Genomic DNA, 24,737 nt, shown 5'->3' with positions numbered 1-24,737 from the left:
TCTTTTTTGAATTTGGTGCCACTGCCTCCTGCACGAGAAAAGCGACGCTAAATGCACGAGAAAAGCGACGTCTGCCGTCTCCAATCTCTCACGCGTGCAAATAGAGCGCACTTGCATTAGACACTGGAATTTTTTTTGCTGAAATTGAAAAGGTTGTCGGCGACTAAAAAAACATAATATTTGGAGACTGAAAGTGGTATAAATGGAATGAGGGGATTTTTAGCTATAATTTGATATACAAAACATACACCAACACTGGGACTAGAATAATTATGGCGAGACACCATATCGAATTCACATTTTCTATGAATTTAGAACATTTTCCGAAGTTTTTCTTGTTTTTTTCTTATAAAAATCATAAATTGTGTTGATTTGTGCTGTAATATGGATGATAACCACAAAAAATACAATATGTTCACTCTCTTCATATCACTCCATCTACAGTATGACCGGTATAGACCGAAAATGGAAAACGACCCTTTTTTTCAAAAAAGGAAACGGATACGTTTTTCAGAATATCTTCACCGTCATTTTCCACTATCAAACATTAAATTTGGTTGAAAACTGAGTTCAGTATAAAATTTGGAGAAATCAGTTGAAAATCGTGAAAATAAGGCGATTTTGGGAGGTTTTCGAGGTTTTGTGAAAAACTGAGGACCATATTCAAAAATCGGAAACGGATAACTTTTAGCGACTGTTATTAGCTACATTTTGAGCTATGATACAAAAGTTTTCTTTCAGAACGAAGTGAGTTAAAACTTTTTGAAAATTTCGAAAAAGGCATAAAAAGTAGTAGGGTTACTGTAAGACACTTCGTCACGACGTCTGAAGAAATGATTGTTTTCCAATCTTTGGTTTTTTGAGTAGAGCACATTTCGATCTTCATTTTTGTAGTTGACAACATTTTTGTACGGAGTCTTCTTAGAAAGATATAGCGCGATGAATGAAAACATCCGATTTCCCGAACTTCGATTAGGGAATTCAGGGAGCACATGCTTTCATGAGCCATAACTTTCCAGGAACGCATCGTACAAAAAAGTGGTCAACTAAAAAAATGAAGACCGGGTTGTGTACTATAGAAACAAAGAAGGTTTGACAAAAAATAATAATTTCTCCAGACGTCGCGACGAAGTCTTTTACAATAACCCTATTATCTCTTCTCTCATGGCATTTGAAAACCTCATACCACAGTTCATTCTGAGGCAAAACATATATTTTATAGCTTAAAATGTAGCTGACAACAAGGACTATAAGTTGTTCGTCTCAGTATTTTTGTGAAATGCATCCAGTTTTCTGAAAGAGTTCGAAAACATCTCAAGAATCTCAGTCCTTACGCGAGTTTGTACCGATTTTTGTAAAGTTTATACTGAATTCAGTTTTCAATTAAATTTAGAGTTTGATAGTGGAAAATGACGCTGAAGATATTCTGAATAAGATATCCGTTTCAGATTTTTGTATAAGTTGACTGCTTTTTGACCGTTTTCGATCAAAACTGACCATATATTAGCTGTCGTTTTATCTACTGTTCAGTATTATTTTCCTCTTTTTTTTGGATTTTCTAACATTATTGTTATTGTTCTTTTGATTTCTATTCTTAAAATCCTAATTTTTCTCTGGAAATATCAAAATCTGACAGTTTTCAATCAAACACCCTCAAATCCCAGTGAGAGAGTGAGAGACGTGCCTCCCTGTAGGAGACGCAGACCGCGTGCGAAAAGAGAGGCGCTTTTCTCGTGCAGGAGGCAGTGTTGGTGCGTATTAACCGGTGGCCGTGGCCTAGAAACCGCCAACTGCATTTCCTCTTCCACCACATTTTTGAGTGTATTTCGAGCATTTTTCCACTCAATTTCCATCATTTTTCACCGATTTTCTTGTAATTTTTTGTATTTTTTCAGCGGAAAAATGGATCCCTCAGAGGCGCTGCTAATGCACGTCCAAAAACCAGAAGAATACCCGATTACGGAGGAAACTGTGGTGAGTTTTCATGAAAAATATCGATTTCAGGTTTTTCGGGTGGTTTTCGATGGATTTTTGAGGTGGAAATGATGGAAAATTGGAAAAATTAGCAAGAAATCGATATAAAATGATATAGATTAGAGAACATTTTGAAAAAATCGAGAAAAATCGGTGAAAAAATCGATTTTTTCGAAAAAATTCGATATTGGTCGTTTTCGATGAAATTTTCCTCTAGAAATGTCGGAAAATTAGAAAAATTAGCAAGAAATCGATGGAAATTAGTGAAAATTTTGAAAAAACTGAGAAAAATCGGTGAAAAATTGATTTTTTTTTTTTCGAAAAAATTGAATTTTTCCGAAAAATGCTGAAATTTCCATCGATTTTCAGTGTTTCTCGACAATTTTTTGTATCAAAATGCTGCAAATCAGCTGGTTCGTGCTGTTTCGCTCTTCAAATCCTAAAAATTCGGATATTTTTGACAGAATTTTTGTGAAAATCAAAAGTTTCAGATTTTAAGCCAAAACCATTGATTTTCGAGGTTTTTACAGCAACATTTTGTGATAAAAAGCTGAAAATTTGTTGAATTTTCATGTTTCAGTGCTGAAAATCCTTAAAATTCAGATAGTTTTGACATTTTTCTAAAAAATTTCATTTTTGACTCAAAATCTCTAAAATTTGTACATTTTCAGGCTGTTTTTGGCTGAAAAAGAGTGAAATTTAGCTGTTTTTACCCTTAATCAGTCATTCTTAGCCATAATCACCAAAATTTTCATTTTTGGACTAAAAACCTCGATTTCCTATAATTTCGATTTTCTCGAAAAACCGCCGAAAAATGGCATTTTTCAGTCAAAAATTCAATAAAAACTCGGTTTTCTGCAGTTTTCGAAAAAAAAATTGTCATTTTTCACACAAAAAGTGTCAATTTTGGTTTCCCCATTCTTTACCCCTAAATCTCAAAAAATCACAAGTTTCAACTGATTTTACTGAGAAAATATGAATTTTCAAACATTTTTGACTCGAAAATTTGATTTTTCACCACAATATTGGCTATTTTTTGATGATTTCAGTCAAAAATCACCGAAAATCTTGATTTTTTAACGAAAAATCGCCAAAAATTGTCATTTTTCACACAAAAATCCCAATTTTTTGCAGGACGGCGTCAAATATATAGCATTTGGAGACAACGCGTACCATTCCACCGCTCGGACGATTGCGAAAGTATATGGAAAAGAGAAAGAGTATTATTCACTCGAATCTCTCGTTTGTTTCCTCAGATTCAAGGAGAAACACGATGACTATGAGAAGAAGCACGGAGAATATGTGAAAGAGGCGGCCGCCGCAGATGTCAAAGCAGTCACCAGAATTGATAAGTAAGGAAGACGGGAAATTGCGTTTTTTTCAGCGAAAAAATGGCTGAAATTCATTAAAAATCGCTCAAAATCGCTCAAAATGGCATACATTCCGTCAAAATTGCTGGAAAATGACAAAAATTGCAAATTTATGACGGAAAACGGCTGAAAATTCCGAAATTTTCGGTCTGAAATGCCCTAAACACGTCACAGGCGCCCCAGACAGCATATATAGTCTGACCGAAAGTTTAGTTTTCTCAGCCAAAAATTGGCTGAAAATCGGTAAAAATTGCTCAAAATCGCTCAAAATCGGTTAAAATGACATAAATTCCGTCGAAATTGCTGGAAAATGACAAAAATTGTAAATTTCTGACTGAAAATGGCTAAAAATCCCAAAATTTTGGGCTGAAAATACACAAAACGCGTCACAGGCGCGCCAGAATCTTAAATTTCAGCGTGTTTCAGTCAAAAATAGTAGATTTTGCCTCAAAAATCTCACTTTTTCGGCTTTTCTTTTGGGAAAATGTGATTTTTGACCCGAAAATCCGTTTTTTGAATCAAAATGATCTTTTTTACACCAAAAATTACGATTTTAATGCTCAAGAACTCTGAAAATGACTGAAAATCGAGATTTTCAGACAGAAAAATATGATTTTTTCGCACTTTTCTACTCTAAACCATCCACAATCCACATTTTCATCCGATTTTCAGTTATTTTGAGCCGGAAAATCACTTTTTCCGTCCAAAAAACTCTGTTTCAGGCATTAAAAAGACCAAAAATTGGTGGAAATTCACTGAAAATTGGCTAAAAATTGCTGAAAATGACACAGATTTTGTAAAAATTGTCCAAAATCCACGTTTTTAGCCGATTTTCAGTAATTTTGAGCCAAAAACCCTCAAATTTTTGCTCAAAATCGCTATTTTTGGCCGAAAAATCTCAAATTTTCTTTATTTTTTCAGAAATAAAGTGACAAAATTCCTGGAAGGCGAAGCTTCAGTATTCCCGAAACCCGATGGTTTCCAACAAGAACAACCTCGATCTCTGAAACAACTTCTGAATCAAGGAGAACCGGATGCGAAACGTCTGAAACTCGACGTCCCGACGACATCCGGACATCCGAATGACATACAGATGGAGGACGAGGGGGCGGGGCCTATTCCTCAGAAGAAAGAAGTTGAGATTCGAGCATTAAATGATAGTCTGACGAAGGATCGAATCGCCGAAATGAGACGAAAACGACAGAAAAATTTGGAAAAGGGAATCGTCAATATCGAGTGAGTTTAGGCAATGAAAACGCGCCGACGACGCCCCAGAATTCGCAAAAATCGGCTGAAAACGACTGGAAAATGTGAAAAATCAGCCCAAAACCGTCGAAAATGACTGAAAAAGCGTCACAGGCACGCCAGACAACGTTTCGTCTCAAAAAACTGCTGAAAATCGGCTAACTTTTGCCTGAAAATTCCCAAAATGCGTCACAGGTGCGCCAGCCCAAAACTCCCTCAGAAAACGCGCCGACGACGCCCCAGAATCGGCAAAAATCGGTAAAAATCAGCCCAACATCATTGAAAGTGACCAAAAACGCGTAACAGGCGCGCCAGGCTAAAAAACTTGCTGAAAATGGCCAAAATCTGATCTGAATTGATCTGAAAGCGTCAGAGACGCGCTAGAAACGTTTTAGTGCGAAAATGCTGAAATTCCAGCTGAAAATGATTGAAAATAGTGATTTTTCAGTTGAAAATCTTGAAATTTGACTTGAAATCGATCAAAAATGGTGATTTTTGAACCAAATAGTTATAAAATTGAGGAAAAAGATCAAAATTGTTGGAAATTCAGCTTGAAAACATAAAATCCCGAATTTCGCCTCAAAATTGCCATACAATGATCAATTTTCAGTCAAAAAACGCTGAAAATAGGTCCCATACTACCAAAAATGATCGAAATTAGTCATTTTTTGGTTGAAAATCTCGAAATTCGACTTGAAATCTATCAAAAATTTGAATTTTTGGCTCAAAAATCGTCATTTCCCACCAAAATCTCTTCAATTTGCAGTGAATCACTATCAACACTGACATCAGCGTCTCTTCCAAAGTGTCGAATCCATCGAACACGTGAGAATGTGATGTTGGGAGTGAGAGATCTGTCGAATGTTCTCGAAATCATCTCAGCCGCCCAACGTCAATGGGATCTCAATGAGAAGAAGGAGAAAGTGGCGGCGGTGCATGCGGCGGCGACAATCGGAGGACGGTCCGGATTGGATGGACAACAGAGATCCGGATATTCTCGTTATGCACAGGAGGCTTTCGCTCATGTAAGTAAAATGGCTGAAAATGGAGAAAAAATGGAGAAAATCGGCTGAATATCTGCTGAAAATGAGTCAAAAACGCGAAAAATCAGCCAAAAATTATCGAAAATGACTGAAAATTGGCTGAAAACCGGCTGAAAATAGCCGAAAATCCAGAATTCTTGTCTAAAATCAGCAAAAAGCGTCACTGACGCGTCAGAATCGGCCAAAATCGGCTAAAAATCGGCTAACAATGACTGAAAATCGGTCAAAAATCAGCTCGAAATCATCGAAATGACTGAAAATTGGCTGAAAATCACCGAAAAATCGAGAATTTTTGTCTAAAAGCGTCAAAGGCGCGCCAGCCCCTCTATCATCGCCTAATTTTCGCCCGAAAACACCCCCCAGAAAACGCGCCGACGACGCCCCAGAATCGGCTGAAAATAGGCTGGAAACAACTGAAAAACGCGATAAATCAGACCAACATCATTGAAAGTGATCAAAAAACGCGTCACAGGCGCGCCAGATTCTAAAATTCCCAAATTTTTACCGAAAAACGCGCCGACGACGCCCCAGCCATATTCCAATAATTCATTCTCATTATTTCAGGAGAAAACGAAAGAAATCCAAACGGAGGGATCGTTCATCGGAAGTAATTTGAGTACACTCAAACAAGGACATTCTGGAGGACACAGTAAGAGTTTCCGTGCTGAAAATGCGCGTCAGAGGCACGCCAGACAGCTGAAATTGGCGATTTTCGACAGGAAATTCCACTTTAAACATTCAAAATTGACTCATTTTAAGGAAAAAACGCGTCTAAGATGGGCCAGATGTAGAATTTTTGTCCAAAAACGGCCCAAAAACGCGCCACAGGCACGCCAGTTGACTAAATTCTGGAAAGCGTCCCAGGCGCGCCAGACTCGGTTATTTGAGCCAATTTTGACTGAAAACAGACTCAAAATCAGCTGAAAATCGCGTCAACGGTGCGCCAGATTCCGATTTTCGCCGGATTCTGATAATTTTCAGCTAAAATGCGTCAAAGGTGCGCCAGACTCTCCATTTCGGCTAGAAACGCGTTACAGGCGCGCCAGTCTTGGTTTTGATCGAATCTTGGGGTGAAAATGGAACATTTTGCCGGATCTTTTGTGCAAAGTTGATCAAAATGTGCCATTTTCGTGAAAAATTGCTGAAAATGCGCCATTTTTTGTGAGAAATTTCTCAAAATTCGTCATTTTTTTTGATTTTCAGTCAAATTTCCATCTAATTTCAGAGCCAGAAATGCGTCCACCACCGATTCTTCCATCAGTTGTCCAGAAGCCATCGTCATCTGGAGCGATGGGCGGAGCCAAGAGAACATCCCGATCGCCAATAATAATTGTACCTTCTGCGATGAATACGATGATTAATATGTATAATGCAAAGGATATTCTTCAGGGATTAGGATACGTATCTGTCGATCAGAAACGGAAAGAATCGAATAAGAAACCGACGGATTTGGTCATTCAGAGACAGAAGAATGGACAGACTTGTTAGTGATTATTATGCAAGTTTTTAGAGAGAAAATTGAGAAAAAACTGAGAATTTTGAGATCAGAAATCGATATTTTCAGAGAAAATGAGCAAAATGTGGGTTTTGGAGCGGAAAATCTTGAAAAATCAAGAAAAAACGGAGAATTTTGAGCCATTTTCGAAGATTTTAGGCTCAAAATTTGATATTTTTACTTCAAAACCTATTTTTCAGCCGTAAAAACTCATTTTTGAGCTCGAATTGGAGTATTTAGAGCCATTTTTGACGATTTTTCGTTCAAAAATCTCATTTTTGACTCCAAATTCGTCCATCTGGCGCGCCTGAGACGCGTGACGCGAATATATCAAACTTCAAATTTTCGGCTTCAAAACTGATTTTCTGCTCATTTTGAACTCCAAAAACTTCAAATTCTTCCAATTTTTCTGTCAAAACCTCATTTTTCGCGAAAAAAACTCGATTTTCATCTGAAAATTGGTCTGAAATTTTCTCAATATGTTTCAGACAACATTAGAATCATTGACAATGCGGAGAAGCTGGCACCAGAAGATTGGGATCGAGTGATCGGAGTATTCGTAATGGGCGTGGCTTGGCAATTCAAAGGATGGAAATGGAATGGAAATCCGACGGACATCTTCACCCACATTCCCGCATTCCATTTCCATTTTGATTCGGACAAACCGGTGAATCAAGTGATGCAATGGAATTGTCAGAAGATTCCGATATCCGCAACGAAGAGACATATGGATAAGGCACGATTCTCACAAGTTTGGGAACACATTGAGCAAGCCGTTCGAAAGAATAAACCACATTTGAATCAACGTCTTGGACTCTGATTTGGATGCTGAAATCGATCATTTACACCTGAAAATACCCCCAAAAATGATGATTTTTGACCCAATTACCCCCTGAAACCCTCCAAAACCCCATTTTTTGACCCCAGAATCGTATTTTCTACCTCAAAACTCCAATTTTTCCCACTTTTTCCTCATTTTTTGACCCTCAAATCGTATTTTTTGATCAAATTACCCCCAAAATCGTGATTCTCTCCATATTTTTTGCTGAAATTCGATCAAAACCATCTGAAAATACCCCTAAAACCCCATATTTGACCCCTTTTTTGTGTAAGAATCGTCATTTTCAGTAGTTTTTGAGCTGAAAATGATATAATTGACCTGAAAATACCCCTAAAATCCCATTTTTCTACCTCAAAACTCCAATTTTTCCCCACTTTTTCCTCATTTTTGACCCAAAAATCGCATTTTCCACCATTTTTACTGTAAAAATATGCATTTTCCCACATTTTTGACTCGAAAAATTGATTTTTTGATGATTTTCAGTCAAAAATCACCAAAAATCACGTTATTCTATGATTTTCTGCAATTTTCAGACAATTTTCTCTTTCAAATCTGATCCTCTCCTGAAGCCACGCCCCTCTTTTCATTTCATTTTATTTCTGATATATAATTCAATATGATTTCACTTGTTTTTACACTCATTATTCGTTTTATGAATACACTTTCACTATTTTATCAATTTTAAGCTTATTTTCAGATTCGTGAGAGCTAGAGCTTTCAGAAAAGTACCCACAAGCCATGGTTCTGACGATTTTGGGTCTCGACACGATTTACGCAGGGTTACTGTAGATTTCGTGGTGGGACCCAAAGTGGTTGGAACCATGGCTTGTGGGTACTTTTCTGAAAGCTCTTGATGAGCTGAATACGAATATCAAAGAAAAATTTAGCAATTTTGGGTCTCACCGCGAAAATCAACAAGTTTTGAGTTTTTAGCAATTTTTCCCTGTTAATGTATGTTTTTTATATCAAATTATAGCTAAAAATCCCCTAATTTCATTTATATCACTTTTAGTCTTCAAATATTATGTTTTTCTAGTCGCCGACAACCTTTTCAATTTCAGCAAAACCTTTTTCCAATGTCTGATGCAAGTGCGCTCTATTTGCACGCATGAGAGAGTGCGAGACGCCAGACGTCGCGTCTCATTTTTCACTCATTTTCCATCATTTTTCACCGATTTTCTTGTAATTTTGTGCATTTTTTTGCATTTTTTCAGCGGAAAATGGATCCCACAGAGGCGCTGCTAATGCACGTCCAAAAACCAGAAGAATATCCGATTACGGAGGAAACTGTGGTGAGTTTTCATGAGAAAATATTGATTTCAGATGTTTCGGGTGGTTTTCGATGGGTTTTTGAGGCGGAAATGATGGAAAATTAGAGGAATTGGCAAGAAATTGATAGGAATCAGTGAAAATTTGGAGGAAATCGAGAAAAATCGGTGAAAAATCGATTTTTTCGAAAAAAAATCGATTTGGGGTCATTTTCAATGAAATTTTGCTCTAAAAATGTCGGAAAATTAGAGAAATTAGCAAGAAATTGATAGAAATCAGTGAAATTTCTGAAAAACTGAGTAAAATCGGTGAAATATCGATTTTTTCGAAAAAATTTGAATTTTTACGGAAAATGCTCAAATTTACTTCGATTTTCAGTGTTTTTCGACTTTTTTTTTGTATCAAAATGCTGCAAATCAACTGATTCATGCTGTTTCGCTACTTAAAAACCCTGAAAATTCGGATATTTTGACAAAAATTTTTGTGAAAACCGGAATTTTCAGATTTTAAGCCAAAACCATTGGTTTTCGAGGTTTTTAAAAACGGTTTTTTGTAAAAAAAGATGAAAATCTGTTGAATTTTTATGTTTCAGTGCTGAAAATTCTTAAAATTCAGATATTTTTGACAGTTTTTTGAAAAATTTCATTTTTGACTCAAAATCTCTAAAATTTGTACATTTTCAGCCGGTTTTTGGGTGAAAAAGAGTGAAATTCAGCTCTTTTCAGACTCAATTGTCGAATTTCAGTCGTTTTTTAGCCATAATCACTAAAATTTTCATTTTTGGGCTAAAAAGTTCAGTTTCTCGGAGTTTCTCATCGATTTTCTTAAAAAACCACCGAAAAATGGCATTTTTTTAATCAAAAATCCAATAAAAACTCAACTTTCCGTAGTTTTCGATCGATTTTTCACGAAAAAATTGCCAAAAATTGCCATTTTTCACACAAAAAGTGATAATTTTGGTTTTCCCCATTCTTTACCCCTAAATCTCAAAAAATCACAATATTCAAATGATTTTACTGAAAAATATGAATTTTCAAACATTTTTGACTCGAAAAATTGATTTTTCACCACAATTTTGGCTATTTTTTGATGATTTCCAGTCAAAAATCACCGAAAATTTTGATTTTTTCACGAAAAATCGCCAAAAATTGCCATTTTTGCTCAAAAATTCTCAATTTTTCTTGCAGGACGGCGTCAAATATATAGCATTTGGAGACAACGCGTACCCTTCCATCACTCGGACGGTTGCCAACTATTCACTCGAATCTCTCGTTTGTTTCCTCAGATTTAAAGATAAAACGCACGGAGAATATAGGAAAGAGGCAGCCGCCGCGAATGTCGAAGCAGTTACCAGAATTGATAGGTAAATGGAAAGAAGCGTCGTGTTTTTGGCGAAAAATTGGCTCAAAATCGCTCAAAATCGCTCAAAATGACATAAATTTTGTAAAAATTGATGAAAAATAGCCGAAAAAACTGTCAAAATAGCAAATTTCTAACTGAAAATAGACGAAAATCCGAAAATTTCCGTCTGAAAATACCCAAAACGCGTCAAAGGCGCCCCAGACGATTTCGATATCTAAAGTCCACGTTTTCAGATATTTTCAGCCGATTTTCGATGATTTTGCCTTGTTTTCGGCCGATTTCTGTTCAAAAGTTGCAATTTCAGACATAGGAGACTAAAAATCTCAAAATTTTGTAAAATTGTGAGTTTTCAGCCCGAAAAATGGTGGAAATTCACTGAAAATTGACGGAAAATTGCTCAAAATGACGAAAAATCGGAAAACTTGCGAATTTCTAACTGAAAATCGCTGAAAATCCGAAATTTTCGGTTTAAAACGCGTCACAGGCGCCCCAGACAAACTCAAGCTATTTTTCGGCTTGAAAACTCTGAAAATGGCTGAAAATTAGTATTTTTTGGTTGAAATCACTGAAATAGTATTTTTTAGTGAAAAATCGCTGAAATTTAGTCCAAACATAATGAAAAAGCTGAATAAGTACGGATTTCAGATAGAAATGATCGATTTTTGACTGAATTACCCGAAAAAACCCGTTTTTTTCAGCGTTTTCCAGTCAAAAATCTCATTTTCAGACAGGAAAACATGCATTTTGCGGTTTTTTCTATGCAAAAATTATCAAAAATTCACGTTTTCAGCTGTTTTCAGCCGATTTTCAGGCGTTTTGAGTCGAAAAATCCTCAAATTTTTGCTCAAAACCTCTAAAAACGTTCCAAATTTCCAGAAATAAGGTGCAAAGATTCCTCGAAGGCGAGCGTTCAGTATTCTTGACCTCAAAACCCCTCTAAAACCTCCCAAAACGTCATTTTTTGACCCTCAAGTCGTGTTTTTTGACCCAATTACCCCCAAAATCGTCATTTTCTCCATATTTTTGCTGAAAATACCCCTAAAATTATGATTTTTGGCCCTAAAAGTTTTAGGCTAAAATCCCTTTTTTTGACCCTAAAATCGTAATTTCATCCCCCAAAACTCCCTAAAACGCCCCAAAATCCCATTTTTGACCCTAAAATCATATCTTCAACCTCAAAACTCCAATTTTTCCTACTTTTCCCTCATTTTTTGACCCTACAGCCCCCAAAATCGTCATTCTCTCCCTATTTTTAGCTGAAAATCGATCAAATCCATCTGAAAATACCCCCAAAATCGTACATTTTTGGCCCCAAAACCCTCGAAATCCCCATTAAATCCCCATTTTTGACCCCTTTTTTGTGTAAGAATCGTCATTTTTTCTAGTTTTTGAGCTGAAAATGATATAATTGACCTGAAAATACCCCTAAAATCCCATTTTTCTACCTCAAAACTCCAATTTTTCCCACTTTTTCCTCATTTTTTGACCCAAAAATCGATTAAATCGATCTGAAAATTTCCCTAAAACTCAACCGATTCCCTGCAATTTTCTTAATTTTCTCGTTCAAATGTGATATTCCATCTGAAGCCACGCCCCATTTTCTCATTACAGATATATAATTCAATAGGATTTCACTTGTTATTCTCATTTTTACCCACGTTTTTGTTTTATGAAATAAAAATGCAATATTTTTCGTTTTTATTCTCATTTTTAGATTCGGGAGAACGAGAGCTTTCAGAAAAGTACCCGCAAGCCTATATTCTGAGCAATTCGGGTCTCGACACGATTTACGCCGGGTTACTGTAGTTTTCGTGGCGGGACCCAATTCACTCGGAATATAGGCTTGTGGGTACTTTTCTAAAAGCTCTTGACGAGCTGATTATGAATATCAAACAAAAATTTAGAAATTTTGAGTCTCACCGCGGAAATCGGAAAAGAAAGTGTTTTTCCAGTTTTCGTGGCGGGCCCTTGTTTTTATGCGAAGATTTTGTCATATTCAGATTCAGCTTGTCAAGAGCTTTCAAAAAAGTACCCACAAGCCTGGGTTTGGAAAAATTGGGTCTCACCACGAAAACTACAGTAACCCGTAATTTCGCGTAAATCGTGTCGAGACCCAATTTTTTCAAAATCTAGGCATGTGGGTACTTTTCTGAAAGCTCTCGGCGAGCTGAACAAGAATATGCTATTTTCAGAGCAGGAAACTGAAAACTGCAATTTTTCTTTTTTTTCCCATTTTTTTTCCATTAAAATCGTTATTTTTTGAATATTTTTTTCCAGAATGCTTATTTTGTCTGTTTGTGTGTCCAGACATCCGAGTGTCCAAATCTCATGAAAAACAAAAAATGTTTGACCCCAGGTAGGGATCGAACCCTGGTCGGTTTCGTGCAGTGGTGGTGGTGTCTACCTTCACTGGGGACATGCGGGTTTTGACGGAAAACATGGTTTTGGGTGATTTTTTTGGGTTTCTAGGGTAAATTTTCGTGATATTCATGATTTTTCGGGTCTAAAAACATATTCGTGCTCGAAAATCTCAGTTTTTCATCAATTGTGAAAAAATGCTCAAAAAACCCGGATTTTAATTTTTTCTAGAGTTAGATAAATGGTTTTTGAGATTTTTCCATAGTTTCAGTGTATTTACTCACTCAACACTTGGATTATACACTTTCGCGCGTCTCTCCTCCAAATACGGTAGCCAATTGAATTCCTTGAGCACCTCATCCGACTCGAATCTCAATCCATGACTGATAATGACTGATTCCAAATTATTTCTCTCTCCAGCCAACCATTTTTTGATGAGACTGACGAAAGCCTGATTTCCGCCTCCTAATCTTACCATAAGCAAGTTTTTACCATGAAAATTTCCGAAAAAGTAGAATCTGCAGTATTAGCTCTACACAGTTCTTTCAACTGCGCTCCATCGAAATGCCATTGAAAAATGTCTCTTTTCCTCTGAGTCTCTCAATTTCGAACACAATGTTCTACGGTTTCGGTAGAGCGCGGTTGTAAAACGCTTATCGTGCTAATATACCGTCAGGAAAACAAAATCGATAGAAGAACATGATTGAAAAGTAAAAACTTTATTAACGTATTAAACCAATTTAGTTGTATGTGAACATTTATTCACTTTTCAGCAGGGTTTCCCATTTGATCACAAAATACTTAGTTTGATGGAAGTTCGCTGTAAAACAATATTTGATTGTCAACCTTTCGATATAATACTTACCAATCAAATAGCAAAATTTTTGTTTTTTTCCCGTCAAGTTCTCCGTTGGTTCCAATTACTATATCCTCTCCCGTAGTGGTTACATAAAAAATTCCGTGCGGGTACTTGGTGATATACCATTCATTATTCTCACAAATCATCCCAAAATATTGGGATGATTCTGTTTCTTCTTTCTGTTTCGTTGAAGCGAAAAGTCACCCAGGTCGTGACTGCAGTCTTACAAGTGATATTTCTGACACATCCCGCTTCTTTAGTATACAAAACGTAGTCTCTATCTGAAATAAATATCTTGATTGCTGACGAAACTTATTAATTTTCAGTACCATTAGCAAGTTTATCGAGGAGATCTGGGCATTTACAGTGATCTTCACAACCTTGAGAGAGGATAGCCACAGTAACCAATAAAAAGAATAGAAGGTAGTTCATATTGGATGTATGATGATACTGATGACTTTGGATCCCCTTTTATTCCCTTATGTTAATGAACTCACATGGAATAATTATCATATTGAATGACTTCATTAGCACATCACATGAAAGGGAGATAACGAATACCAAAAATCAAAAGAACAATCTCAAACCGTTCAAACATCAGTTAATAAATCAAGGAAATCGATTCTTCCAAACAAAAAATGTGAATTCAGTCCGACTAATCTTGATACTGGCCAATAGTCCATCAGATTCCCGAATGATATCGACACCGTCAGAGTGGTCATACGTCTCCAGCGGGATTTCAAAGTTAGACCTGCAATTTTTCGAAGATTTTTGAGTAATCTGTGTGCCCGAACATTCCGATGTCAATGTATCTTTGAAAAACAAAAAACAAAAAACATTTTGATCCGCAGTGGGGATCGAACCCTGGTCGGTTTCGTGTAGTGGTGGTGGTGTCTACCGTCGCTGGGGACATGCGGGTTTTTGACGGAAAAGCAGGGTTTGAAGGGTTTTTTGAGTTTATAAAGTGGATTTTTGTGACTTTCATGATTTTTCGGGTCTAGAAAACCCAGTTTTTTGGGATTTTTTGCAAATTTTAGTGGATTTACTCACTCAACACTTGGAGTATACACTTTCGAGCGTCTCTCCTCCGAATACGGTAGCCAATTGAATTCATTGAGCACCTCATGCGAGTCGAATCTTGATCCATGACTAATAATGACTGATTCCAAATTATTTCTCTCTCCATTCAGCCATTTTTTGATAAGTCTGACAAAAGCCTGATTTCCGCCTCTTAATCTCACCATGAACAAGTTTTTCCCACGAAAATTTCCGAAAAAATCCGATCTACAGTACCCGTCATCACGTAGGAAGACGTAATCGATTTTCGAAATTCTAGAATTTTCGCGTAGAGTTCCGTATATTCTTCGCATAACTATCGAATTCGGCGACTTTTTTCCGTCTAAACTTTCTAGAAATTGTTCCAAATTTTCAGCCTCCGGACGGAAGCAGTCTAATCGATAATCCGCAAAGGTTATCGATTTCGGAATCTCAGTCAAAGTCCCGGATACTTCGATTTTGTTGGTTTGAAATAGTTCCTCAAGACTTTTTTGAATTTTCTCCCAAAACTTGTCGACATCCGAAGACTTGCACATATAGTAAAACGGGAATTCTGGGCTGGCGGATGGTTTGTAGCTGAAAAAATAGTTTAGTAATGATTTTGATCGATTAAAATAGCATATTCAGATTCACCTCGTTGAGAGCTTTCAGAAAAGTACCCACAAGCCTATATTCTGAGCAATTCGGGTCTCGACACGATTTACGGCGGGTTACTGTAGTTTTCGCGTCGAGACACAAATCGCTCTAAACCTAGGCTTGTGGGTACTTTTCTGAAAGCTCTTGACAAGCTGAATCTGAATATGACAAAATTTTTGCATAAAAATTAGGTCCCGCCACGAAAACTGGCAAAAACCCAAAACTTGTTGATTTTCGGGGTGAGACCCGAAAATTTCTAAATTTTTGTTCGATATTCGTATTCAGCTTGCCAAGAACTTTCAGAAAAGTACCTACAAGCCATGGTTTGGAGAGATTTGGATCTCGACACGATTTACGGCGGGTTACTGTAGTTTTCGTGGTGGGACCCAAAGTTGTCAGAACCTGGGCTTGTGGGTACTTTTCTGAAAGCTCTCGACGAGCTGAATTCAAAAACGACCAAAAAAACTCACTAAAGCTTCATTTTTCCGGTATCCTCCTGTTTCGGATGCTCCACTTCATCAGAAAATACCTGGTATGCCAAGACAGGCATTTTTTTGTTTCCAACAAAAACTTTCCAATAAAACTCATCTGATTCAAAGGTAAAACAGTGTGAAAGATAGACACGTGGCGACTGTTCGCACCATCTCATCCGTTTTGTCATATTTTTGATGGAGACGGAGAGAGAAGTCAGATAAAACACTTCTGCAGGTGTCATTAGTTGTAGGACTAGATATTGGGCCAAGTACGGTAGTTTGTAGAATTTGAATGGAGGCATTCTGGAAAAAAAGTATTTAAAAAAATACAATTTTAGAGAAAAACGGGAAGAAAATTCTTGAGATCGAACACTGGTGGAAAGTTGATTGAGAGAAGAATCAATAAATATTTTCCCTCATAAATTTTGGGTCTCACCGCGAAAAACTATGCGCGCGCAATGAGACACTCTGCCTGTGGGAAGTAGACCTTCCCACACCACCTATGGTCCGGACGGTGTCCCTGTATTGATTTTTTTGTTTATAATGTCATTTCCATTCTTATTTCTCCTAATTTTTCTACTTTTTTACTTGGTTTCTAGATGTCGAATAAAGAAAATTGCTTCAAAATTTTACAAAAACGTGATATTTAGATTTGTCTCATCGAGACCTTTCAGAAAAGTACCCACAAGCCATGGTTCTGAGCGATTTTGAGCTTTTTCAGGTACATGCGCCTTTAAATTTGGGTTACTGTAGTCTTCGCGTCGAGACCCAAAGTTGTCAGAACCGGGGCTTGTGGGTACTTTTCTGAAAGCTGAGAACGAGCTGGATATGAATATTTTGGTAAAAACTGTGGTAGAAGTAAGGCTGAAAATTTTAAGCTCAATTAGAAAAAATTTCAAAAAAATTTTTCAAAATTTTTTTTTCGAAGTTTTTTATTTCTTTCATAAAAGTCCCCAAATTGACTTTTTTTCATTTTTAAATTGTACTTTGTACCCGTTTTGTCCCCTGTTTACCACAACAACACCACCAAACATACATAATTTATCCTCCCGCTCATTTCCTCCTCCCGCTGTTTGTGTTGTCATTTCGCCTCCCCTCACCTCACTCAAGAAATAACAAACGGAAAGAAAAATTTAGGGATAAGGAAACAACAAAATACTTGAGATATGTACCCACATGACCCGAAAAAAGGATAAAAAACTTTGGTGACAAAACTTTTTTTTTCAAAATTTTTTTCAGCGAAAATATTGATTTCTTAAGGTTTTTTATTTAAATTTGGCAAATTGGTTAGTGTTTTTATGTTTTGAATCCTCTAAACACAATTTTTAGCTTAAAATACCCATTTTCACACCAAAAACCCAACAAAATCAGTTTTTGCCTCAAAACCGGTCTGTCTGTGTGTCCCGATGTCCAATTTTTGTCTGTCTGTGTGTCCAGACACCCATATGTCCAAATCCAGTTAAAATTCAAAAAACAAAAAACATTTTGCCCCAGGTGGGGATCGAACCCTGGTCACTCCCGGTGCAGTAGAGTACTGTCTACCTTAGCCACAGGGTCAAGTGGATTTTGTGCTAGGAACTCGATTTTTACACGTTTCTGGATTAAAATTTTGAGAATTTTTGGATTTTTCATGTCCGGAAACCTCTACTAGTCAATTTTCAGCCAAAAAAACCCATTTTTACACCGAAAACCCAACAAAATCAGTTTTTGCCTCAAAACCGGTCTGTCTGTGTGTCCCGATGTCCAATTTTTGTATGTCTGTGTGTCCAGACATCCCAATGTCCAAATCCAGTCAAAATTCAAAAAACAAAAAACATTCGACCCCAGGTGGGGATCGAACCCTGGTCACTCCCGGTGCAGTGGGGTACTGTCTACCTTAACCACTGGGTCAAGTGGATTTTATGCTAGAAACTCGATTTTTACACGTTTCTAGAGTGAAATTTTGTGAAATTTCGGATTTTTTATGTCCGGAAACTTCTATACGTCGATTTTGAGTAGAAAAAATCTAAGTTTTCAGTGAAAACCTTGAAAAAGTCAGATCTGGATGTCCGGATGTCCTAAGTTCGCCATTTTTGTGTTTTTTGTCTGTCTGTGTGTTCAAATGACCAGACGGTTCTTTTCAACACCAAAGTTCCGAAATTCAAACATTTGGCGGGAAATTGATATGTATAAATTCGGAAGTTGGACTAATTTCCGATTGGAATATAATACTTCCGGTGGGATTACGTCAGTGGGAGGGACGTTTGAAGTTTTTGGACATCCGGACAAACCGATGGAAAAACAGACAAAAAAATGAATGAATTTGGATAGCCTGGTAAAATATTTGAAAAAAAAGAAAAATATTTTTTTTTCAATTTTTTTTCAGCGAAAATCTTCAATTTTTATGGTTTTAAAGTTAAAATTTGAGATTTTTTTGTTTTTTTTTGTGTAAAAAACTCTTTAAAAACCATTTATAAGCTCGAAAAACCCTATTTAAATTCTGTAAACTTGAAAAAATCATTTTTTTCACCAAACTATGTCTGTCTGTGTGTCGAGATGTCCAATTTTTTGTCTGTCTGTGTGTCCAGACATCCAGATGTCGAAATCCAGTCGAAATTCAAAAAACAAAAAACAGTCGACCCCGGGTGGGGATCGAACCCTGGTCGGTTTTTTGCAGTGGTGGTGATGTCTACCTTAACCACTCGGCCACGCCGATTTTACGCTAGAAACTTGATTTTTACACGTTTCTGTATTGAAATTTTGAGAATTTTCAAATTTTTCATGTTTCGAAACCTCTACTTGTCAATTTTCATTCAAAAAATCCCATTTTTAAACCGAAAACCCAACAAAATCAGATTTTGCCTCAAAACCGGTCACTCTGTGTGTCTAGATGTCCATTTTTTGTCTGTCTGTGTGTCTAGACATCCAGATGTCCATTTTTATCTGAGAATTGCAATAAAACAGAAATCTATAATATTCCAACGGCTTCTTTTTTCGAAAAAAAATTTGCAAAAAAATTTTTTTTGCGAAATTTGTTTTTCACACTTTTTTTTTCCTCTAACATCCCAAATCGATTCATCTCAATAAAAGTGTGTGTGTGGGTCACACTCTTCTCCTCATTTTTCTGCTCTTTTTATGTCTGGTCACTCTATTTTTGTCTTCTTTTTCTTTCACGACGCCTCTTGCCCGGCAGCAAAAAATTATTTATTTATTCCCCTTGGGAGCAAAAGTGTGTTAGATATTGCTTTTTTAATGAGCCCAAATAATTGGAAATTAGTGTGAGACGACTGGCGTGACGTTGACGCGTTTTTTGGAGGAAAACAAATCTCAAAAAACCCAATTTTTGGCTCTCTTTTCACCCGTTTTCTCCTGTCTGGCGCATCTTTGACGCGTTTTTAATTTCAGATTCCAGATTTACTCGATTTGAGACAAAACGACACCTAGCGAGATTAGGAACAACAATTTGTGGATAGAGATCGAAAATAGGTGAGTTCCTTCGGGTAGATTTACGGTTGTGTGGATTTACGGGGGAAAATTTTGGTGTAGATTTACGGGATAAATGGTTTTGGTGTGTGGATTTACGGGAAAAGTGAATTTACGAGGTGTCGTGTAGATTTACGATAGTTCATCTGTCGATTTACGTGGTCTTCTGTTGATTTACAAAAAATTGAATTTTTTTTTGTTTTGAAAATTGCGGTTAAAGGGGCGAAGCTAGCAAAAAGTTGTCAACTGCAAAAATGATCAGCATAAAATTTCCTACATTTTGATATATTTTTGTAGTTTGTAGTCTCACTGAGCATAGAGATACGGTAGGTCAAACTAGCTGAGAGATTTAGAGAACCTATAGTGTCTGGTTGTCTGCACTCTAACGCTTTTATCTCAATAAGAGGCGGAGCTATCGAAAAGTTGTAAATTACAAAAAATGATCTACATAAAATTTTCTACAATTTGGTATATTTTTGTAGTTTGTAGTCTTATAATTTGTGGATTTACGGGGAGTCTAATCCGAAAAAAAAATTTTTTTTCGAAAACTTTTCTTTTTGATCTCCTTTCTTCGCACTTTTTTAAAATAAAAAAAAACAGACAAATTTTTTGATCTACAAATATTGTCCCTTAATTTTCAAATTGTTTGATCTACCAACAACGTCATCATTGTTTTCCGCCCTCTCTGATTCTGCGCTCCGATGGATTTTGAGCTTTTTTCTTCGTCCGACTGATCAGAAGCAAATTTTTTTCATTTTTTTGGTGTGTCTTATCACACACCCACGTAATGCATGTTTTTGATCTACAAGGACTACAAAACACATTTCTTTTTTTGTCATGCTTTTCTGCGTCTCTCCTTTGCACCGAGCTCTTTGGTAGTTTGACCTACTGTATCTCTTGGCTCTGTGAGGCTACAAACTACAAAAATATACAAAAATGTAGAACATTTTGCGTAGATTATTTTTGTAGTTGACAACTTCTCGATAGCTCCGCCCCTTTTTGAAATAAATGCGTTAGAGTACAGACAACGAGACACTATAACTTCTCTGCGTCTCTCAATTAGTTTGACCTACCGTATCTCTTGGCTCTGTAAGACTACAAACTACAAAAAAATAGCAAAATGTAAAGAATTTTGCGTAGATCATTTTGGTAGTTGACAACTTTTCGATAGCTCCGCCCCTTTTTGGAATAAAAGCGTTAGAGTGCAGACAACCAGACACTATAACTTCTCTGCGTCTCTCAGCTAGTTCGAACTACCGTATCTCTAGGCTTTTTGAGGCTACAAACTACAAAAAAATAGCAAAATGTAAAGAATTTTATGTAGATCATTTTTGTAATTGACAAATTTTTGATAGCTCCGCCCCTTTAAGCGCAATTTCAAGAAAAAATATTTTTGCAAAATATTGAAATTTTTTTAAAAGAGATTTTCAAAATTCTCAAAATTATCTTATTTTTCATCAAAAATTTACTAAAAACTGGCCAAAATCTTCCCAAAAAACTGAAAATTTACTAAAATTAACGAGAGGCGCCGACAACGAGACACTCTCGTTTCTCTGCGTCTCTCCACTCTCTCACCTCGAAGCCATGCTACCGTAAACTTTAAAGGCGCATAACTCAAAAAGGGGCGGAGCTATCAAAAAGTGGTAAACTACAAAAATGTAGCAAATTTCATGTAGATCATTTTTATAGTTGACGACTTTTTGGTAGGTATGCAGGACTTTGAGATATAACGCTTTGAAGTTGAAAGTTGAGGAGAGAGAGAGAGAGAGAGACGCAGAGAGGTCAGAGTGTCTGGTTGTCTGCGTCTCTCTACCCCTTGAGGGATTTCAGTCTTTTTTTCTTGTTTTTCAGCGAAAAAATTGTGGAATTTCAAGCCAAAGAGATGACTCATAGCATTGCCCTCTCAGGAATGCGTCACCCCCAGGGGCTCTCGCTCTTTTTTCCCCCTTTTTTGGCGGAGCAGAGCTCTCCGAGCTGCTCCGCGAGCCGGAGCAGCGGGAGCTTTTCTAGAAAAAGAGAAAAAGAAACATAGTGCATAGAGAGAGAAAGAGAGACGCAGACATTGAGAGAAGACGACGGGCGGCGCAAAAAACTTGGCTCCGAGCCAACGTCTTCTTCTTCTTCGTCGTCTTTTTTGGCTCCGCCCACTTTTTTTTGCGACACTGCACAAACACACACACACAACGTCTTCTTGCCCTCTTATTCTGTGTTGAGGGAATTCTTTTCTGAATTTCATTAGGAAAAAGTTTTGGCTGAAATTCTGAAAATCTGAAATTTCTGAAATTTCTGAAAATATGGCTGCGTCGTGGATGCATCACCAACATAATCAGGTAGGTCAAATTTTTGATCTACGGGCGTCTGGAGACCTGTGGGAACAAAAATCACCATTTTTGCAAGGTGTAATCATCATAAATCAGAAGTTTTTGGGTTTTTGGGAAAAAAATTTTGGCGGACTTTTTCGGGGTGAGGTTTTTATTTTTTAAATTAATTAATTGATAAATATTATGTAGCAAAAAAAGGGCTTTCAAATGATATATAAATCATCAAAAAATATTTAATTTGAAGGGAGTTACAATAGTTTGAAAATTGGAAAAAAATTGGAAATTTGAATTTTTCGACTTTTTTTTTTGAAAATCTCAAAATTTTTATATTTGACTATGATTTCATTTATTATGTGTGCTATATATTATTGTAGATCAAATTATGGGCTTTTAAATGTGCTATAAATCTTTGAAAAATATTCAGTTTGAAGAGAGTTACAGTAGTTAAAAAATTGGAAAAAAATTTGAAAACTTGAATTTTCAACTTTTTCGAAAATCTTCACATTTTATAGTTTAATTGCAAGTTATTATTATATGCGCTATGTATTATTGTAGATCAAATTGTGGGCTTTAAGCTAAGCTATAGATGGTTTGAAAATGTTGAAAATGGAAGGAGTTACAGTCATTTGAAAATTGGGAAAAATTGATAAATTTAATTTTTTTTTTGAATTTTTTCAAAAACTTTGAAATTTTGGATTTTAGAAACTATTTTTGTATGATGCTATTTAATTATTTGTATAGATCAAATTATTGGCTTTCTAATGATCTATAAATCATTGAAAAATATCAAAAATAAGGAAAGTTTGAACAATGGAAAAGTTTTGATTTTTTGAACTTTTTCTAAAAAATTGAATTTTTTTCGATTTTTTGCACCTGAATAATTATTCCATACGTTGAATGTAGCACATTATTATAAACCACGTTTATCAGCTTTTCAATGAGCTAAAAATCTCCAAAAATATTGAATTTCAAAAAAGTTATGAGCCTTTAAAGATTTTTGACTTGACTTTTTGATCTTTCGGATTTTCCAAAATTTTGGAAATCGAATTTTGATTATTCACTACAAAAAAAGGCTTCCAAACACTAATAAAAACATTCTAGTTGATATAGAGGATAGATGCAAGAGAGACGCAGACAACGAGACACTCTCGTTTCTCTGCGTCTCCCTAAGCTACCGTAATTTTTAAAGGCGCATGACTCAAAAAGGGGCGGAGCTAGAAAAAAGGTGTAAACTACAAAAATGTAAAAATTTTTATGTAGATCATTTTTGTAGTTGACCACTTTTTGGTAGGTATGCAGGATTTTGAGATATAACGCTTTGAAGTTAGAAGAGAGACGCAGAGAGGTCAGAGTGTCTGGTTGTCTGCGTCTCTACCCCTTGAGCGATTTCAGCCGATTTTAAGCAATTTCAGCCGATTTTTTTTGGTTTTTTTCTCGTTTTCAGCGTAATATAAAAGGATTTTATACCATTTTTGAAAAAAAAATTGAGGTCAAAATTTTTTTGAAATTTTTTTTCTGAACTCTGCTCTCTACCCTGTCTCTAACTAACACTAACTGTGCAAACCACACAAAACGCATCACAAATTGTTTGTAAACATTCGAAAACGGGGCACAAACACCTATCTCTTTCCTCTCTCCTCCCTCTCTGCGTCTCTCCATTTCACACACTATTTCTCGTCCCTCTCGCTTTTTTTTTTCGCAAAAAAGTTAGTTGGTGTTGGCACTTTTTCTCTTTTTCAATTCATAAACGATTCTGAGTTTGACTTTTTTAAAAATTTTATCTCTTTTTTGCAGCTTCTGGAATTTTTTTGTAGTTTGTAGTTTTTTGATTGGGTTACTGTAGCCGGAGATATCAGGGTTTGAAGGTACATTTATATTTCTGTGGATCACAAAATTTGACCGCTTGGATTTCATTTCTATCGAACCCAAAATTGTTGAAAGTTATACCATTAAATAGCAAATTTTATGTTGATCATTTTTGTAGTTTGTAGTTTTTTGATTGGGTTACTGTAGCCGGAGATATAAGGCTTTGAAGGTAGCAACCTGCCTCAAGAGGTACTATAACTTTGACCGTTCGTATCTCAGTTGGAATTTTCACTAATTTTTTGGTTTTTATACCAAAATGTTGGAAATTCCATGTAAATCAGTTTTGTAGTTTGTAGTGTTTTGATTGGGTTACTGTAGCGAGAGTTATAGCGGCTACAGTACCCTCTGCCTATAAGTTGTAGGTTTTCAACCGATTTTTTTGGGTTTCTAGATCAAAGTTCCCAAAAATTTGCAAATTTTTCGTAATTTCTTTCGTATTTAATAATTTTCATTAAAGCATTCATAATTTTCCAGCTTATCAGTGCAGTAGACCATAGACACCTGAAAAAATGGAAAAAATAAGAAAAAAATATATCGATGAAAAAATTTTTCCGCCAAAATTATAGGCTTGGACAGCGTCTAATTATGGGTCACTTGGTGTACATTTTACGTTAGAAATTATATGAAAACTCTCGAATTTTTATAACCTAAAAGTACTCTAGACTTTGAGCCCCGGAGTTTTGAGAAATTTAAAAATTTTTGTTAAAACATTTTTTTATCAAAAAATTTCTTTTAACTGAAATTTTTTGAAAATCTGTAAGCCATTTAAACGTGTCTATACTTAAAATGACCACCATAAAATTCTCTATCTTTCACTTTTTAAATTTTTGATCTACCGTCAATTCCCGCCGAGTTACACTCATTTTCCGGTTTTGAGAGACGCAAAGAAGCGATACACTCTCGTCGTCTGCGCTCTCTCACTCTCTCACCCTAAAAACTTAAAATCGATGTAACTAGGCTTAATGAGGTCTGTTTGAAGAGATTTTTGGTTTGCCAGAATGCTGAAATTACGAGGAACCCGAATCTTTAAAAAATTCCAAAAAAAAATTTTTTTCGAAATTTTTTTTCTAATTTTCAGTTCGTGTTACCTATTTTCAGACGTTTTTC

General features: G+C 36.1%; 4 protein-coding genes and 1 pseudogene across 5 annotated transcripts; 2 read left to right on the top strand and 3 right to left on the bottom strand.

Annotated features, from left to right (window-relative positions):
• Positions 1-1,902: 1,902 nt before the first annotated feature.
• Positions 1,903-7,947, top strand: GCK72_015822 (uncharacterized protein; the record flags this gene model as incomplete). Its single annotated transcript, XM_053731152.1, has 7 exons — positions 1,903-1,974; positions 3,109-3,326; positions 4,266-4,580; positions 5,356-5,614; positions 6,197-6,281; positions 6,858-7,115; positions 7,616-7,947. The coding sequence occupies 7 exons, from the start codon at positions 1,903-1,905 to the stop codon at positions 7,945-7,947; spliced, it is 1,539 nt and encodes a 512-aa protein (XP_053585924.1).
• GCK72_015820 lies at positions 6,832-13,435 on the bottom strand (annotated as a pseudogene). The gene is made up of 3 exons: positions 13,242-13,435; positions 7,756-7,955; positions 6,832-6,971 (listed from the first exon to the last, which is right to left on the bottom strand). Coding segments are annotated over exons 1-3 (534 nt in total).
• On the top strand, positions 9,189-10,604 carry GCK72_015821 (uncharacterized protein; the record flags this gene model as incomplete). Its single annotated transcript, XM_053731151.1, has 2 exons — positions 9,189-9,260; positions 10,425-10,604. The coding sequence occupies 2 exons, from the start codon at positions 9,189-9,191 to the stop codon at positions 10,602-10,604; spliced, it is 252 nt and encodes an 83-aa protein (XP_053585923.1).
• A 516-nt stretch (positions 13,436-13,951) lies between the features above and the next one.
• Positions 13,952-14,248, bottom strand: GCK72_015819 (uncharacterized protein; the record flags this gene model as incomplete). Its single annotated transcript, XM_053731150.1, has 2 exons — positions 13,952-14,097; positions 14,146-14,248. 2 exons carry the CDS (start codon positions 14,246-14,248, stop codon positions 13,952-13,954), a joined length of 249 nt encoding a protein of 82 aa, XP_053585922.1.
• Positions 14,249-14,425: 177 nt separating this feature from the next.
• Positions 14,426-16,283, bottom strand: GCK72_015818 (uncharacterized protein; the record flags this gene model as incomplete). Its single annotated transcript, XM_003096306.2, has 3 exons — positions 14,426-14,567; positions 14,867-15,448; positions 15,979-16,283. 3 exons carry the CDS (start codon positions 16,281-16,283, stop codon positions 14,426-14,428), a joined length of 1,029 nt encoding a protein of 342 aa, XP_003096354.2.
• Between the last annotated feature and the right edge of the window lie 8,454 nt (positions 16,284-24,737).

Source organism: Caenorhabditis remanei, chromosome IV (genome assembly GCF_010183535.1).
Source record: "Caenorhabditis remanei strain PX506 chromosome IV, whole genome shotgun sequence".
Classification (NCBI taxonomy): domain Eukaryota; kingdom Metazoa; phylum Nematoda; class Chromadorea; order Rhabditida; family Rhabditidae; genus Caenorhabditis; species Caenorhabditis remanei.
The sequence above is the reverse complement of the archived record's forward strand: the minus strand, read 5'-3'. Positions and strand labels throughout refer to the sequence as shown.